Below are 18,486 nucleotides of genomic sequence, written 5' to 3' on the forward strand. Positions count from 1 at the left end.
GTGCTATTAATGAAAAAGACTTGGTGAGTGGGTATTCTGACACAGCATTTTCATCTTCTAAGTAATGTTGTGAAGCAATAATAAAGAAAAACTGAACGATGGGATATGTCAATTTTAAATCAAAGGTACTTAAAAAGAATTCCATCTATACATTTTATTCATCCATCTTTATCCAATGTAGGGTCGCAAGAGAGCCAGAGGCTATCCCAGCATCCAATGGGCGCAAGGCAGGATATACCCTTGACAGGATACCAGTCCCTCATAGACCACAAACACACACACACACATACACACATACACTGGGCAATTTACCCAGAAGCCAGTTAATCTTCCAGTGTGTCTTTGGGCTATAGGAGGAAACCCCCCATGAACACGGAGAGAATATACAAACTCCACACAGATAGTACCCAGGTTCCCAGCTTTGTGAGGTAGCGATGCTAACCACTGCACACGCATACTGCCCTAAAATAGAATTAAACTATGCAAAAACAAAATAACTCCAAAGCAAAGTGACAACATACATTTCCAGGCTCAAAGGAATGCTCAAAGGAATAACCTGCTCCAACAGGGTAAAAGAACTGAATCATTTTATCTAGAACAAATTACACTATAAGGGGACACGAATCAAATACAGTATTCTAAATGTTCAAAGGCAAATGACTCTTCAGGCAGAGTCTGAAGAGTCAAAGGTTTATTGGGAACTAAAAATTCACTGATGTAGACAGGAGTCCTTCAAGGTGAGCAACAATATTTTATACATTATTCTGAAATCTATACTTGCAATGGTGTAACATGTATTTTCACATGCTGTACCTTATATAGAACATTTTCAATACTCCAGCAAGCGCTGCATTAAAATACCCAGGCCTGAAAACCACTGATGCATGAGCTTTTATGCATCAGGCTGAAAGAAATGTGTATGCAGAAGTGCAATGTTACAAAGATGACAAAAGAGAACTTCATAACACTGGGAATAAGAGCTTTAGATGCTCAAGATTAATCTGAAAAATGACTCTTAGTTTTCCCATCTGAGTAATAGTAAGGTGTCGATAAGAATAACAGTGAAACTAGAAAGACGGGAAAGAAAGGGAAAATACATGGATATTTATATAAAATGGAGATGGGAGCCACTTATTTACGCAAAGGGTTGTGGGAGTCTTCAACTACCTATACAGAAATGTTGTCAAAATTGGCACACTCGCATCTTTCACGAATGAACTATGAAACTTAATTTCTTTTGATGTTAACCCTGTGTAATCGTATTTTAATCTTGTATTGGTACGAACCTATGATCCTAGAAGTTCTAAGTTCATTCTAATAGTTAGAGTCTTTAAATTGTAATTTTAAATGTAAATAAAATTGTTTTATTTTAAATATTTTAGGTTATTAATTATTATAAAATGAGAGCATGTGGAATAACATTTTATGTGCGTCACATACCTTCACTTTGCCTAAGCAAATTATAGACTGTTAGGTTGTGTGGAGAGCAGGAGCTGCTCTAGTACATTATAACATGGCACTTTCATTGTTAAGCCTTATAATGATACAAAGTCTTCTTTCCTTTTTTATTTTAATTACACTAAAGCAACCAAATATAAAAGCAACCATTTTTATAAATGAAAAAAATAATTTTCTTACAGTTTTTTAGTCATGTGTGTTGCCTTAGAACAGGCGTATATAATCCTGGTTCTGGAAAATCAAGTGTTCTCTGGTTTTTGCTCCAGTCAAGCAGTGAAATACTTAATTGGATCAATCAGTTGTTTAATTATAAGAATCTAGCATGTTCTCCAGGTCCCTGCTTATTGGGCATTTGAAGCTACCTGTAAAACCTGTTCTTCAGGACTAGGTTACAAAACTAACCAACACGAAGCTCCTCTGTGTTAAAATACTAAAATCTTTAATACAGAGGCTTACACAAGATGAAACCAGTTAGTTTCTCAAACTAACACATCCTGAATTAATTTTATTTTGCATCCTAAAAACAGATAAGCTTTCTAATCTCTACCTCAAATAACAGGAATTTGTAGTTACAGGACCAAAATCAAGTAATTCTGATTTGTCTAGTTCTATGTCAAATCAAGAAATTATGAAGGGTTTTACTGTTGGATTCTAAAGGCAGAATCCAATAATAATTTCATATTTCTGCAGTTCTGAACGTCTGTAATAAAGACATCAAAGTCTTACTCAGCTTCTTTGGTTTATTGTCTTCCTATTTATTACTGTATATTCCTATTTCCTTAAATATGAAAATTATTTAATATTCCCATGGCTTCCTTAATGCTACTACATGAAATGTGTTTTGGTCATGTAAAAACTGATGGTTTGAAAGTGTCTGTACATGGCTGTTGGTGGTTATGTGTAAGTGAGTTTCATGCATGTTCTTTCTAGTCATTTTATTAGCGTGGGAACCAGAGCCTATCCCAGAAATCAATGGGCACAAGGAGAGACACACCTTAGATGGGACGTTAGTCCATCGCCGAGCACACACAGACAGAGACATGCACACACCCGCACCAAGTCTGACTTTGCCAGAACCAATTAATGTACTAGCATATCTTTGGACTGCGTGAGGAAACCAGAGCAGCTGAAGGAAACCCTCACAAACACAGAGAGAACGCATAAACTCTGCAGGTGGGATAGCAGTTTGGAAATTAAACTCAAGGCTTAGCACTGCAAGACAGTAATGCTAACCACTGTGCCCCCCCAAGTGAGCTGGTTAATATGATAGAGAATCAACAAGCTTAATATCACGATTAGCAAAAACAATCAGACGCAGGTATACTAGGAATCTACAAATGAAACAAGAGGTTCACAGCTGATATATATATCTATATGCAAAGCAAATGATTAGATGAGAAAAATTGATTTTTAAAGTGTCCTAAATCTGAGTTTCCTGAATATTATGAAAACCAGCCTTGGTTTTCACATCCAGCCTTGACTGAATATAGCAGGAGGAACTGTTGAGTAGCAAGACTACATTAATACCCATTGATTGAGGCTCTTTTATTTCTGAATACAAATTTTAAGCAAGGTCTCTTTTTTTAACCATGGTAAATCACGTGCGAAAATACGAGAATTCTGTCTATCACGAGTGGAATGTTTTACATAAACCTAAGCCTCCCGTACATCGTATCCTCATGCAAATCAAAACTGATAACATATTTTCTCTCATTTTCCAATATGTGAACTTTACTACTACCAATTTACCATCAGGGGACTTCTTTTGTTTTCCCCCAAAAGTCATGCTCAAACCAATTCAAGATAGGTTGAAATCTTGCTGAAGTATTAAGACAAAAAGAGCATACTTTTTCCAGGCCATTTGGTTTAATGACTTCATTTGATTTTGAGCAGTTAATTCTAATAGAAAATTACTTGCTGACTGAAAGAGTCCTTCCCCAACTGACTTAAGTATGAAACTGGGGGAACCCAGAGATTGGAAACAAAAAGACACCAGGACTCACACCTCTCCCCTTATGAACAGTGTCTGTAATGGGAAAAGGTATGGAACGCTCCTACAGCACAGTGTCCCACCGTCACCACACTGTGACAGTCGTTTGAAAATTCTGGTCCGGGGTGGGACATTGGCACCCACTGGTCCACGAAGGCCACTTAAAGTCATTGCGACTTTTCTTAGAGATCTCTCACCCCACTACTGACCAGACCCAGCTCTGCTTAGCCTCTGACATCTGACAAAATCAAGCTACAACCATGCTAATTCACCCAAGAATCACATCCCATCAGCTTAGGCAACATGGCTGGAATGCTTGTTCCAGACCCCCACAACCCTTTGTGGAAAAAAGAACATCCTGTGCTCAGTTTTAAGTGCACCTCCTCATTGTTTACCCCTCTGTGCTGTGGTTCCTGTTTCTCTGTTTATCCTGAAGAAGTCCACTGAATGACTTTTCTTTGAAGTTTTTCACATATTTGAAAGAGGTTCCACGTTCTTCTCTGCTTAAGGCTAAAATGTTTTAGTTCTTTAAGGCTATTAATGTGGAATATGCATTTAAGGCTCAGAAAGTATCTGTTTACATTTCTCCGGACTGATGGCAGAGCAGCAATATTATTTTGTAATACAGTCCTCAAAATGTACACAATATTCTAAATATGGTTTTACTGTCGCACCATACATTGAACTTTCCTTGAACTAAATTCTAAACTTTCAAGTACATAGCCTAAAATCCTTTTGCTTTCGCATATTGCTAGATGATGTAAATAATAAATGAGTCAGTTTCATAAATTGCTTCAAGATCAGTTTCCTATCCAGTATCTACTGTATAAACTATATTTTTCTTACCTGCGGTTTTTATTATTATTAACTGCCAGATGTTTGTCTAATCTTGAATTTCGCTAAACCTTTTTATATTTCCATTGTTGTATCTACAGTGTTTCCTAATCCTCCCACATTAGCTTCATATGCAAACTTGACTAGTTTCTATAGCATGGCAATTATAGCAGAATTTTGATCAATATAATCATCCTAATCTAAGCATTCACACGTTGCCTGGATTCTTTCTATGCATTAATATGTTCACAATTTAAATAACTGGTATTTCTTTGAATGTTTATCCATTACTATTTGAGAATTAATCTTCAATGGGGAACATAAAAATATAATATGCTCTGTGTGTGCCCATTACTGCTGATACTTGCTCAAAGAACCTACATACTGTGCCATTTCTAAACCCTGTATTGACTATCTCCTAGAATCCTACTGTCATACAGATGATCTTGTAGTTTACTTCTGTCATCTTCATAACCTTACATGAAATAAAAATAAATGTTATTGATCTATAATTACTTAGTTCAGCGTTGTCACACTTTTTATTGATAGGAACTACAACTGTCTAATCAATGGCTATTATGCCGTTGAGAAACTGATGAGTATAGCTGGCAGCTTAAACATAACATCCAGTATCTTGTTTCAATTTAAGTACATTTCATAGAATACCAACAGGCCCAGGAGATATGTTTATCTTCAGTGCTTCTAGTAACTGTAATACACTGTTTCAATGCTAACATTCTAAAGGGCTTTAAAAATGCAACAACTGAAAATTGAAACCAATAGCATTTTGTGCATTTTTAATGCAATTTTAAACAGATGTTTAATGCTATTTTAATCACTTCCTTAACATATATACTTAATGTACTTGAATGTGATTTTCTCTATGCAACAATTCCTAAACTCTGCACCTTTTAAATATCTGACACCCTTGATAGCCACCTGTTAAACATGTTTTTGACAGACAGACATATCATAATTTGCCTACTAATGCAAATTACTAGCTTCTACGTTTTAAATTTTGTTCCTGGAATTTAGGTAGAAGTACTAAATTTAATAGTCCTTTGACATATTGCTTTTCCCTTCCATATTTTCTTTGAATTCTCCCACCTTCTAATCAATTTGAGAAACTTTAGATCCTTGCCCCAAGCTGACTGATGTCCATTTAGTTCAAAAGTAATCCATCATGTCTGCACAGAATGCCTCTGTTTTTAGCTTCCTGTACAGCCTAGTAATTGTTTGACAGTGCTTGAAACTGTGCTGAATTTAATTCGTGATTCATGGTTTGTAGCTTGTTACATTACATTATTTCATGTACGGTTATTACACTGTTTCTTTTTATTCATTTGAAACCTTATAACTTACTGTACTTTAATCTTGTACTATTCACTTATGTCCTCTTGTTTGGATATTGTGGTATCCATGTGAAGTTAATACATTAACTAAAACTGATAGCTTGATTGATAATAAAACTTTTTCAGCCACAGGTATATCTGTTACATCTGTAAATGCAATCTTAAGGCTTAATTTAATCACCAGACATGTTTCTATCCTATTGATAGTTCTAATCAAGGCATAGCAAACTTGGGGGTGGAGCTCAGAAGAATGTTTTGGTGGACAATAGCCTTTTAAATATTTTAATATTAACATAGTTGAAAGTGGTATCTACATCTGGTATAAAACATTACGTGTACGGAAATTGAAATGTTAAAACTGTTTTGTATTGCTAGAGTGCAACTGTATTTTATCATGTCAATTAATGATCTGTGCAGAAACACTGTATGAACCAGAACTTCGTGTCCTGTTGTTACCAGTTAATTAAAAATACTTTCTAGAAGCATAAGTAATTTGCTTCAATAATATTTTAATGGTATTTCATGCTAGTCTTTCTTTCCATGAATTACTAAAAGAATTTTCACATTTTTAATATTTTTTTATTTCGATTTTTTGTTCTTTATTTGCCTCTCAATAATAAAATTTCAGAGCTGCTCTCGCCAAAATATCACAAAGCGCATTAGAATCACCACAGCAACTGGCAGATCTGTCTATCAACCCGATCAGGAAGAAGATCAGTTCCACCCGTTAGCACTTAACCTCATGTCTATTGTCTACTCGTCTATTTGTTTGCTCTTGAATCCAGCCTCAAGCCACTGCACGTAGACAACTAAGTGCAGCCTATTAGATAAATAACCTGATTTCTGTTCATATTCCAATTTTGTAAAACAATGTTAACTCGGAAATAATTTAAAACAATACTGCTAACTTTATTCATAATAATAAAGCTAGCTCTAAGACAAAACTACACCTTGATGCCAATGTTATTTCATGTTAAAAAAGAGCTTTTGTGTGTAAACAATAACTTAACAGAAACACATTTAAACACTGCATTTCAATTGTAATACATATTGCATATCGACTAATCTGAAAAAAGTGTTCATCTTTATTATACAGTATGTTGTTTTTTTAATCAACCAGTTTAAAGCAATTGGACTTTGGGAATGTGGGAAGGACAGTGATGATGAGCTGTGCTGGCCAAGCCTGCCCAACCCAGCCCCCTACTACAGACACAGTTTATGTTAGCTTTTCCACCCAGCCTGGCTTATGCCTTCTATTCCACACCATTCACTCGCCCCCTTATCTGACACCTCCAAAGGCTTTGTAAGATTTACTCAAACAGCAAACCCACACTATTTTCCACACTGGTTCTTTAAAAGGGGTTGCCTCTATATAGTAGACATTTCTGGCCCTCCTCCACACATCCAGCAAAATGTCTGCATATTTGAACATTCCTTCCCAGCCTCCCAGTTAAACAAACGTTACACTTATGAGGATGTTATCCCATCTAAATCCCTTTTCACCTACATTTGACAGTCTGAAACATTTGCTTTTGTCATTATAGGTTATTCTTTACACACGATTGTCAAGCAAGTACTGTATAAAAAGTATTTCAGAACATGATTACTTTGATTCATGATTATTTATTTATTAATTCATGATAACATGATTCAGAACTGGTAGGGCAGCATGGTGTTGCAGTGCTTAGCATTGCTCCCTTGTAGTACTGGGGCCCTTGATTTAATTCCTGGGGTGCTATCGACATGGTATTTGTTTGTTCTCCTGGTGCTCCAGTTTCCTCCCACAGTCCAGACAAACCGGTAGGTTAACTGGCTTCTAGAAAATTGGCTATGCTGTGAGCCTGTGCTGTCTGTGTCAGTGTGCCCTGCAATGGACTGGTGTCCTGTGCAGGATGTATCCTGCCATGTGCCCATTGCTTGCTAGAATAGGCTCCGGGTCCCCCACAGCCCTGCACTGGATAAGGAGTCAGAAAACAGATGGATCAAACATTGTTTCTAATACAATAGAAGGTTTTGAATTTGGTAGAGGTAGAGGTAGTAATTTTAAAATTTGCATTTACCACTAATATACTAGCATCAGATTTCATGTATGGTACCTGTGAGATCCCTAGCTCCCAGTTTCAGACAACACCCCCCGTTTTCACAGTCTTCCTAATCTAATACCACTTGATTTGACCTCTATATGATATTGCCAAGACACAGCCCTATTGTTTTCTATCAACTAAACTTGTTTCATATTCAACCTTGTCATCCCTCTGGGATACCCTCAGCAATGAAAGCTAGATGGTACAAGCCAGCTGATTTTATGTCTTACTTTTTTTTGTGAAAATGCAAGACCTATTTCTCCAACACCACCTCATACAGTGACTTACAGATGTTAATCTTTTACCAGCTTCATTCTGGCACTTATAAAGTATTTCTTTTTTTTTCCCCCCATGTGCGTGAAGAGAGAAACGAAAATGTTCAAAGAAATCCCATTGCAAAAATGAAAATCAATTCTTCATTACTTGCAGACACGCCAAGATTGTTCTGTTCACAAAATGCCTGCCTGTTCCTATCAAGAGGGTGTGATGTATGGATGTATAGCAATGCATCTCATTAGCCTCTTTTAGCCAGTGTTTGCCGGCCTGCTGTGTGCCTACCTGAATCTCCATGCCCTGCTCCAGCAACCGCTTGGCCTGATTCTCCACCTCCAGCCGAGCTCGTGCAATGAAAAGGAGGTCATTCTCAATCACATCTATTCCAGACAAATCCACTCCCTGAGACAGGTAGTCTGTAACACAGATGGAGAGAGCAGTGGAATATAGCTAGCAAGGTCGTCAAAGCAACAGTTCATTTTTACCTTAACAAAAAGAATTCAAAATAAACGTTAGACTTTTATTGCAAAATAATGTACGCCATTAATGCACTGGTTATTTAATACAAAAGTTACAAAGCCTTTCCACCCTAATGTGTAGCTAAAGATTCAGATAATGGAAAAGACATTTGCAACCTAATCTGTTACTTAACTCCAGGTGGATGCTTTTAATGTAATTGGATGTCAACTTAGCTGGAAAACAAGGTTTACGAGTCAAAACTGAAAATAAAAAGTTTTTTTAAAAAAAAATCAGAATCTTTCCAATAAATTATTCATTAACTTGAAAAAAGACTTACATATATACTAAATATATACTAAAATAATAATATATACTAAAATATATTAATATGTTAATAAAAATACAGAAAGCACTTCCTTTCCATAGATCTTGATACTCTTGAAAAGACAACATGCTTTTCTGGGGAAAAAAACAGAAAAGTACTGAAGTTATAGGATATGTGAGCATATGAGCTTCAATAACATATCTGAATTCTACTAAAACACTTTACTACTACTAAAAGACTAAAAGACTTAACTATGGCAGCCAGGTCACAGTTCTCACAGTCATGTGTTCTTCTAGTTCATATTTGCAAAAAATACAGTAATGCTTTAAATTAATAAATTCCTAATACCTTCTGACGAGTAGATCAGGAAAACCATCATGGGAATTGTGTGGTTCCACGAGGTTCTACAATATTATTACATCATTATAAATGTATCCCAATCCCTGTGATTATTTCTCACACACAGTGTACAGGTAAGACATCAACGTGACATCAATATAAATGAAAACAGTTGAATTCACAATGATGTCACAGACGTCAGATTCATCATCAAACTGTGAAAATGTGTGGTAGTCAGTCAATAATGTAACTATTTTAAAACACTGCTAAAATTTCTACATTGCATTCCTAAATTGTAGATTAAAATTGTTTTATATAATTTATGTAATTTCAAACTAACCTGAGTAAGAGTATATAATATTAAAATAGACTGCTGGTCTAGTACAGACAGATAAGCATCCCGATCAGAAACCCTTTGAGACAGGATAACGCTACTCAGAAGAAACCACAGCAAACCTGGGATCAATCCTGAGTGATACCATTATTTAGTGAGAGCTACAGCTGTAAGGACCATCTATTTCTGCATCACGTGCAACAGCAAGGACACAAACCCTTACCCCTGAATTACAGAATAAGACAGAGTTCCCCTGCATGCAACTGTAATTATTAAGATTCCTGTGACCTTCAGGCAGAAGTTTTCTTATGAATTTAAGACTGACAGAGCAAATGCATCACTGAGCACTGCAATGTATTTTTGCATTCGCTTTAGCGATGAAAAAATGTTCTTAAACACTTTTTTGTGACAGTAAGCAACTGAACAATTTCAAGCCTTTCGAGTTCAATAAGGAAAGAAGGACTACATTACATGCTGGCCTCCTTAAAAAACTATTCCTTATCTCCAGTACTCCAGAATCTGATATCAGTGCTTAACACTGTCAATTTCCTCCACATCAGGCATTAGGAATTGTACGTTATTTGTTTTGTTAACATTTCTATATATATACACTATATATTATAAATATATTCATATATAATACATAGAAAAATATTTTTGCAAAGAAGATTCCTTATTATCTTACAAGGCAGAAGAAATTACTGAAATTACTTCAAAGGAAAACAAATTTCCAATCTATTATTATAAGAGTGTCAAGAAATAGCTATTTATAGTACTCAAATACTGCATTTCTAAAAATATTAAAGAATAAACAACGATGGGTTTAAAGTATTTAGCAAGAAACGAGCCAAAGCAAGACCCTGTAAACAGTACGTCATATAACACCTTCAAAACCTGTCAGACACCCCTGCACTTACTTTGTAATTAATACTCCCTTAAACACTTTAGACAAATCAAAATGAAATAATAGAATAATTCAGATGTCTACCATAAACTGTTAATAAATCAAAATTGCAAACATAATGCAAAATGATTTAGGGGCAACAAGTATTAAAGGAAACTATGGGATGGAAATATTATATTGTTCCTTGAAAGTTTAAATGTATTGTAGAAGTCATATTACTATCTTACTAACATCAAACACATTGAGAATAAATACACAACTGTTTTCCAGCTCAATCCACTGGTCATCTTATCTTCTTGATGGCACCCCAATGATGGTGAGCTGAACAATTCTCAGGGTGGGTATTATCAAAAACATTAACAGACACTTATTATGCATGAGCAACCTGTCATTTAGTAAGCAACCTCAGTATGTAATGAAATTACTATTTGTAACAACTTAATAGAACAGTAATTTAATATTAAAACAAGTTTAAAGAGAAAAAATAAAAAACTAAAAACATACATGTTACAAATAACAGGAGGTAAGATTACTCATCTATCTTTTGATTGCTAGATGCGTAGTTACCAATGACCACACAGTCACTTCTTGAAAGAAGGAAGAGTGTCTCCAACAATTCTTTGCATAAAGTGTTATCTTTGTGTTCTCACTTTTAAATGCTTTCCTGTGTTGTAACAAATTTGCATTATTAAAGTAAAGCCTTACCTTAAGAATTGAGGTGATGCCTCATGAAAAAAAACAATTGACTGACATCTCTCTCTCTTAGTTTAATTAAGTTCATCTGCTCATTAGTGTCTAAAACGTATAAAAAAGCTGCCTATTTGAAAGCAGTACCTTTGTGGAGGACAGGTAAAAAACAGTGAGTGACATTAGGCGTCAGGTTTTGCTTTAACTAGCTTTAAAATGAAGACAGTCAGGAGGATTTTTCCTGAAATCTAGCTCATTACTAGAGACAAATCCTAATGTTTCATGGTTGCATTTAACTATAGTTTGGATTTTAGGTTTGGTTTTCATTGTGGGTATGTATAATAAGAGTCAATCAAGGACAGAATCCTTTCTTTCAAAAATATTTTTCAGATCAATGCTTACGGTCAATGCTTGACCTTCAGAGGTCCGTAGAGGCAACATCCAGCTGACTCCAATATACAGGTGCAGCTACAGCTGCCGGGGTAAAACCCACTGATAGGATTGTCCTGAAATGGAGTTCGGAAGCTCTTTCCATGGACTGTCGTTATTCCATATATTGTACAAACTGTTCTAAAGTTTGGTATAATTTATTGTGAGCAGGTTTTGTTCACGTTGAGCGAAAGGTCGCCACCACCGCCCGTCCTTTTCCTAATCACTTTATTTACAATTCAGAACTGCGGGGGAGACGGAGCCTGTCCTGGCATCTCTTCAGCAGTGGGGCAAGGAGGAGACACCCTGGAAGTGACGCCAGTCCATCGCAGGGTGAAACAAGACAGTTTTCCCAGCAGCCAATCGACCTACAAGTACATCTTTAGACTAGGGGAGACAACCGGAGTACCCCAGAGAATGCCCACACGAACATGGGGAGAACAGATAAACTCCACGCAGACAGCACTCCAGGAAATGAACCCAGGGCCCTATAACTGCGAGGCAGCAATGCCAACCACTGTGCCGCCCATCGCCATTATTGATTTCTAAATATAGATTACATGTTTAATGACATTTACCTGGTCTGTTTTATGCGTGTTGGCACTGGATTAAGAATATCCCGTGACCATTAAAACCTATATTTGCTCTCTGGTATGTGTTTCACTATTGATTATGAATAAGTCAACCGGGATGACTTTGAGAATGCCTTTGAAGACTTTTAACCCTGGAACCAGGTTTCCTTATCATCCTTTCTGCTTAAAACTAAACATGTCGATGCAGCAATATTATGGTGACCAAAATTCTTTGCTTCCCATATCGGCAAAAGGATATATTACTGCCCTATTTACTGTATATTGACGTCTTTTTTGGAATGTGGCACCCAAACCTGTATGCAATATTCTATATGAGGACTTATAAGCACATTACACATTTAATATACAGTAACCAACCAAGTTTAGCACTTCCAACTATACATCTTAAAATTCTGTTAGCTTTGTATTTTCTTAATCAAGTTGTACTGAAGACAACAGAATGTTTATGCCAAGTCTTTTTCTAAGCAAAATATTTTTTATAATTGCTTTAAATATAATTCCATTTGACTACAATAAATGTTATCATCACGTTTTTGCCCAGTCTTGAAATGCACCTATTTTTTTTAAATTAATTTGCTGTTTCTATTGTGTTTACTAATTCTCATATTTGGGCATTATATGCAAACCTGACTAATTCTTGATACTAGAATCTAGAATATTGGTATATATTAGGAAGAACAATGTTTGTAATACAGGTCCCTAAGGTATTCAATTTATTACAAAACCCCACTTTGTACAATCACTCCTTATCTGTACTTGGTTTCCAATCTATTAACTGGTTCTTAATCCTAAAGACAAGCATTATTTCAAGGCTATTGCTTGCCTATAAACCTACATTACTACTGCCTGCAATTTTACAAATAATCTGGACCACATTCATTAGGTACTCTGTGACCGTGGACATTTTTAAGTCTTGCTTGAAGAACTACTTTTTTTACTGTAGTTTTCCTTGCACCCTTCTGTTGTATTTGGTCATTTCACTGTTTTTTATGCAGTATTATGCATGTACTGTCGTAGTACACTTTGAGATTTTTTTAAATGTGCTCATAAATGAACGTCATTAGTATTTAAGTACAAATCGTGTATCACAATGGATTTGGAAGGTGTAGGTTTTTAATCAGACATCTGCGAGGCACAGCATATTCTTATGACACACATGCAGCCTTAAGAGCGATTCCTATTGAAACCCCTTTAAAAAATTTATTTGATAGCGGAAGCCAGTATTATTCGTGGCAAAGTGTTTGGGAAATGACAGTAATGAAGTGGAGCATCACAAACCGTTACACAGGGTGTCGAACGTCATTCCCCTCTCAATTTGCTGCACCATATGTCACGAATGAGCCAAAAGGGTCTCTGCCAGGAAAGCGTCATTAATTCAGACATCTGTACAAGCTTCAGTGCAGCTGCTGGACTCGCCTGAGCCAGTGTACTTCTTTAGTCAGCAAGAGGATAAGGTCAAGTGACTGCCACAACTGCAGCACTTAATGTTTCCTGTATAACCACGGCATCATTTGTCTGTTTTCCCTAAAATCTGCATGTGCAATGTGGGGCAAAAATGTTTTCATTCATCTTTAAAACAACTCAGATTAAGTCCTTCCCTACCTAAACACAGGACATTTTTTTCCAGCAGCAAGGCACTAGCAATAAAATAATAACTAGCAATAATCTGATAAAAGAGAAAGCTGGACGCAATACAGGAATACGGAAACGTAAGGCAAACCCAAAACCGAATGTTAGAGAAAAGGAGGACAAAAGAGGGCAAACAAACTAAAACCAAAGAGAACCAGGGATGAAGAAAAACATAAGATAAGACAAGGGAATTATGAGCACAAAAAATATTTAAAATAATTGGTCATGAAATATTTGCCTGACACAAAAGAAGTTTCCTCTCACTCACTAAACAGATTTGCACAAAATAATCCACCCCAATGGTGAAAGGGACATACCGTAGATAAAATGCTGTCAAAAACAATATTGGAAAAAAAACTAGGATTTGAGAAGCAACTAAAGGTAATTTATACTGTTTTTGTGGTTTACAGTCACAAACGAATGTGACAAATATACATACATTATATGAAGAAAATGTCTAAGGCAATATTCCGTTTCACTCCTATTGGGAAATCTATTCTTTGAAGATGACCTATCACCTATTATAGAGAGCCATAGCCACATAACAAACCCTGCAGAAAAGAGATGTGAACAATTCGCTGAAATACGAGCAGCACACATTCAACTGATTATTCAACAAGCCTACAAATGTCTCATTTAATCATGGGTTCTGTACTGATGCAACATAATCAGTGTTCCTGGTATTGTATTTGTATTGGCTAGTCCCAGACAGACAGAAGTTGGAATATGAAAAGCATGACAAATATATAAGAAAATCCAACCCACTGCACTATGATGTGATCAGATCTTAAGGCTGTGAAAAACTGCATCCACAGTGCAATCTAACATACTTGTTGCTGCATTTCATAAAAAAAAAGGCTTTAACCTTCAAACACGTATCCCTGGAAGTAAACATGGAAAGGAAACTGCTTGCAAAACCCAGGGAGCATCAGAGGAGCGCAGAACCCCATGGAGAATAATTATCTCGCATTTTGTAGTTTTGAAAATGAGTTAAAACCACAGAAGTAAACCTTTGGATTTGCTTTTAGTTTTCTGTTGAAGATGGAGTGGGGTCTCATAGTATAATCCGCAAGCTCTAAAAATAATTAAAGGCAGAAATTAAAACACGTACAGAACAAAATTACAGATGATGTTAGATTTAGACAGGGTGGAACATAAATAAATATTTTTAAATTAATTAATTTGTTGTAGTAATGATACACTGAAAAAAAAATTTTTGGAGAAGGGGAGGTAAACTTAAAAATAAAGATCCTTCAACATATTAAATGGGTTGTGTAACCCAGGATAGAAACTCTATACATTCCCAGCATTAAGAACACCTGGTAGAATTGTCACGACACTTGGCTCTGCATTTGATTGGTACAACCACATAGATATTTGCATTGTATTTTCAACAGAAATGTCAATCTATATTTCCAATAATGACTCTGACATTTATTTTACAATTTTTCAGCGTGTAACACAGATACCAGTTACATATTTATGAATGTTAAATAATGACAATGGGCTAGAAAGTTGCAGTGGTCTTCCTGTGTGTGTACTGTTGTGAGAATGCATGTTTGCCTTTCATACATGTAAAAGCACGGTAGTTTCATCCACCTCCTACCAGAATGCTAGATCACGATGGTACACCCTCTCAACAAAACAGCACATCTTTTAAATAAAAGCACTGTTTGTCTGGATACATTAAAATATCTCTTGAGTATTTTACATACTCTTTTTTAAAAAACAGTTTAAAAAAAGAATATTTGTTTTTACATGTGGTTAAACCAGTTTGATTCAGCAGGAATGTATTTGTCTGGAAATATGCACCTTCCCATAAAAATGCTGACTGAATGGGCTTTAACATTCCTCAGTGTGCTGTGAGAGAGAGTCACCCTGTTCACCCCCAAAGAGTCCTCAGGTTCTCCTTTCTGGGTACAGGAGACTACTGGATGTAGACGTCCTCCCTCTCCCCTTGCCACAGGAGGCCACGTTCGCTTCTCTGCTGTTCGCTTGGCTGCTTTTGATGGCTCCTCACTGTCACGGACAGCTGTGGTTTACTCTCCTTGTGCAACTTCTCCCGGGAGAACCCTGACCAAGGCAATGGAACCCTAAGCCACCCAGAACCTGCAGTTTCATCTATGTTTTTTGCTCCTGTATATCACCATTAAGATGGGAATGAGTCTCTCAACAGAAGGCATTTCCATCCTCCAGAGCATTAGAGCACCTTCCACAAGGACACAGTGTTCATGCAAGCTGGGGGTTTTCCCAGTCCTGGTACCTCAGTAAGCGCAATGACTTCATGACATTCTGATAATTCTACAATTCCTGCAAGGGTTGCTGGACAAGAGGAAGTTGGTATCTATACCAAAAGTCAACTCTACTGTGTGCCATCTCAATGTGCCATGACAGGTAAGCCAGGTAAACAAGCAACTCCAGAGGTACTTCCCTTAGCTTGGTATATCTGGTTCGTGCTTGGTCACCGGGTTGCAAATCTTATGTGCTGATTCCTTCTATATGTCGATTCCAATTCAGATATCTAAGGTGTCACTAAATTGTCTGTCTAGGTTTATGATACCTACAGTACTCAAATTGTTGTTTGACACACCTACAAGGAAGGTGCAGCGTTCTCAAGATTTTATCACCTCAACATTGCACATAAGGGATGTCCTTCCATAAGCACTAGGGTTCTACAAACAGCATGTGTGTCTACAACAGGAAGGTCCAATCACCCTGCTCTGCTCTTCTGAATTTTACCATCCTGAAGTTTTGAAAAAAAAATGTGGTTTAGAATGGTAGGTCAATTGGGTATAGCCCCTTAACACTGAGATTAACACAAAAAGGCAACATATTAACGCAAATTTAACTGTCTGACTTTATAAGAGTCATTAGGGGTGCAAAACATACCACATTTATCAAAAGCCTTTGATAGATAACATTATTACTATTAAAATAAATTTCCCTCTGAGGAATTGCATTAAAATACAAGAATATAGTTATAAACTATAGCTTGTTACCTGTGTTTATATAGCTGTTTTTGCTCATTTTTATCAAGGATGCCAATCATTTCAGAGATGACTGTACTGTATGTGTAATGCAGATGCAAGATGCAGATGTGGAACAACGTTTGCCTTATTATTCATCATTACCTAATGCTCAACAGCAATGACATTCACAAAACCTAACAGAACATGTTTCAACTTAAGGCTATTCTTTTGTATCAGAGGCAAAAACCCTATCTTGACACTACTTTTCTTCCAGGGGCATTATAATAATTTTTATACAGATTAGGCATATTAGATTTCTTGAGGTCATTACACAGTCACTGTTTTAATTCTAAGAACAGTACTTGAATATGATTCACGTCTAAAAAGACCTAGAAGCTATCTCTAACCCCCATATGTGGCATGGAGGTCATAGAAGTTAAAACAAGCCAAAGAGCACTTAATGATTTCAGATGGGAAGTTTGAAATCAAAATAATTAGGATTTTTTAAAAGTAATAAGTAAAACAAAAATGCACTATGAAATTTTTTGGTAGTTCACAAAATCATTTCACCATTCAAAAAGACACCCAAGCTGGACCTAAAGCTTCACGGTTCAGTTATTCAGTCAATCCTCCAGGAGATGATACAAATTATAAATGGAGGAATAAGACAAAAGAGGCGCGAGTGCAATTTATTGATTTGTCATGCCTAAGTGAACTCAGAGATACAGGAACTAAACTCAGACAATAGGACATTATGAAGGCTATTAAATTCTCCTGCCAGTATTTAAGATCAAGACGTTCCTAAAACAAAAATAAAAATGAGAAATATGTAAAACATGAATTTGGAGATATGAAAAAATATTTTCAGATCAGCTTAAAAAATCTCATATAAAGCTTTATGTTCTTTTCACTTTCAGGCTGTATGCTATAAAACCTAAAAGACAAGGGTGTATATCATGGACAAGACTGGGTGTGATTTTTAGCACAAAAAATAACCTTTGGCTTTCTCAAACGAACCGCTCATTCACAGCAGAATTACGAATGACCTTGAAAGCCAGCATGAGGCACACACAGGTGAAAATTACATAGATTTTTCTTCATTATTGCAAGGACTCCCTCTTGTTCTGCAACACCCCAACCCATGAGACTCTTACACAAAGCAACACGCTATGTAAAAACAGAACATCCCTAGGAAAAAGGCATTTTTTACAAATACTGTACATATAATAGTGTATTTTTCAATTTGCATATAAAACAGATAATTTGTCTCTCACAAAATTTTCATTTGAGTGGCACAGAGGTGCAGTGGGAAGCACTGGTGCCTCACAGTGCTGGAGCCCACGGTTCAATTCCGGAACTGAGGTGCTATCTGTGTGGAGTTTGCATGTTCTGCCCTTGTTCACGTGTGCTTTCACCAAATGCTCCGGTTTCCTCCCACAGCCCAAAGACATACGTTAATTTGCTTCTAGGAAAATAGGCCCCGGTGTGCGTGTTTGACTCCGTGTCTGCACATGCCCTGTGATGGACGTGACGTCCCATCCATTGTGTAACCCACAATGCACCAGCTGCTTGTCTCTGGTTTCCCCGTGACCCTTAATTGGACACCGTGGTTAGAAAATGAATTGGAAAATTAATACACACATTTATGTTAAAGCTGCCAGTACTTAAATGCATATATCAGGCAGCAATCTTAAAGCTTTTTTAGACTTAAGCTTTAGACATCCTTTTACATCCAGAAAGTACAAAAAATGTGAATTACATGAATTAAGGAGGTTCTTCCACATTAGTGTTTTATCAAGATGTTTAATCTCAGTGTGCAGAAATAAT

At 36.5% G+C, this 18,486-nt stretch overlaps 1 protein-coding gene across 1 annotated transcript in view; it reads right to left on the reverse strand.

Annotated features, from left to right (window-relative positions):
- The window catches only part of cog5 (component of oligomeric golgi complex 5), a 173,806-nt gene that overhangs the window by 112,690 nt on the left and 42,630 nt on the right, over positions 1 to 18,486 (reverse strand). Inside the window, exon 7 of the mRNA XM_006633320.3 lies at positions 8,277 to 8,407. Coding sequence (XP_006633383.2) covers positions 8,277 to 8,407 — 131 coding nt within the window. The remainder of the gene's footprint in view (positions 1 to 8,276; positions 8,408 to 18,486) is intronic.

Source organism: Lepisosteus oculatus, chromosome 7 (assembly GCF_040954835.1).
Source record: "Lepisosteus oculatus isolate fLepOcu1 chromosome 7, fLepOcu1.hap2, whole genome shotgun sequence".
Classification (NCBI taxonomy): domain Eukaryota; kingdom Metazoa; phylum Chordata; class Actinopteri; order Semionotiformes; family Lepisosteidae; genus Lepisosteus; species Lepisosteus oculatus.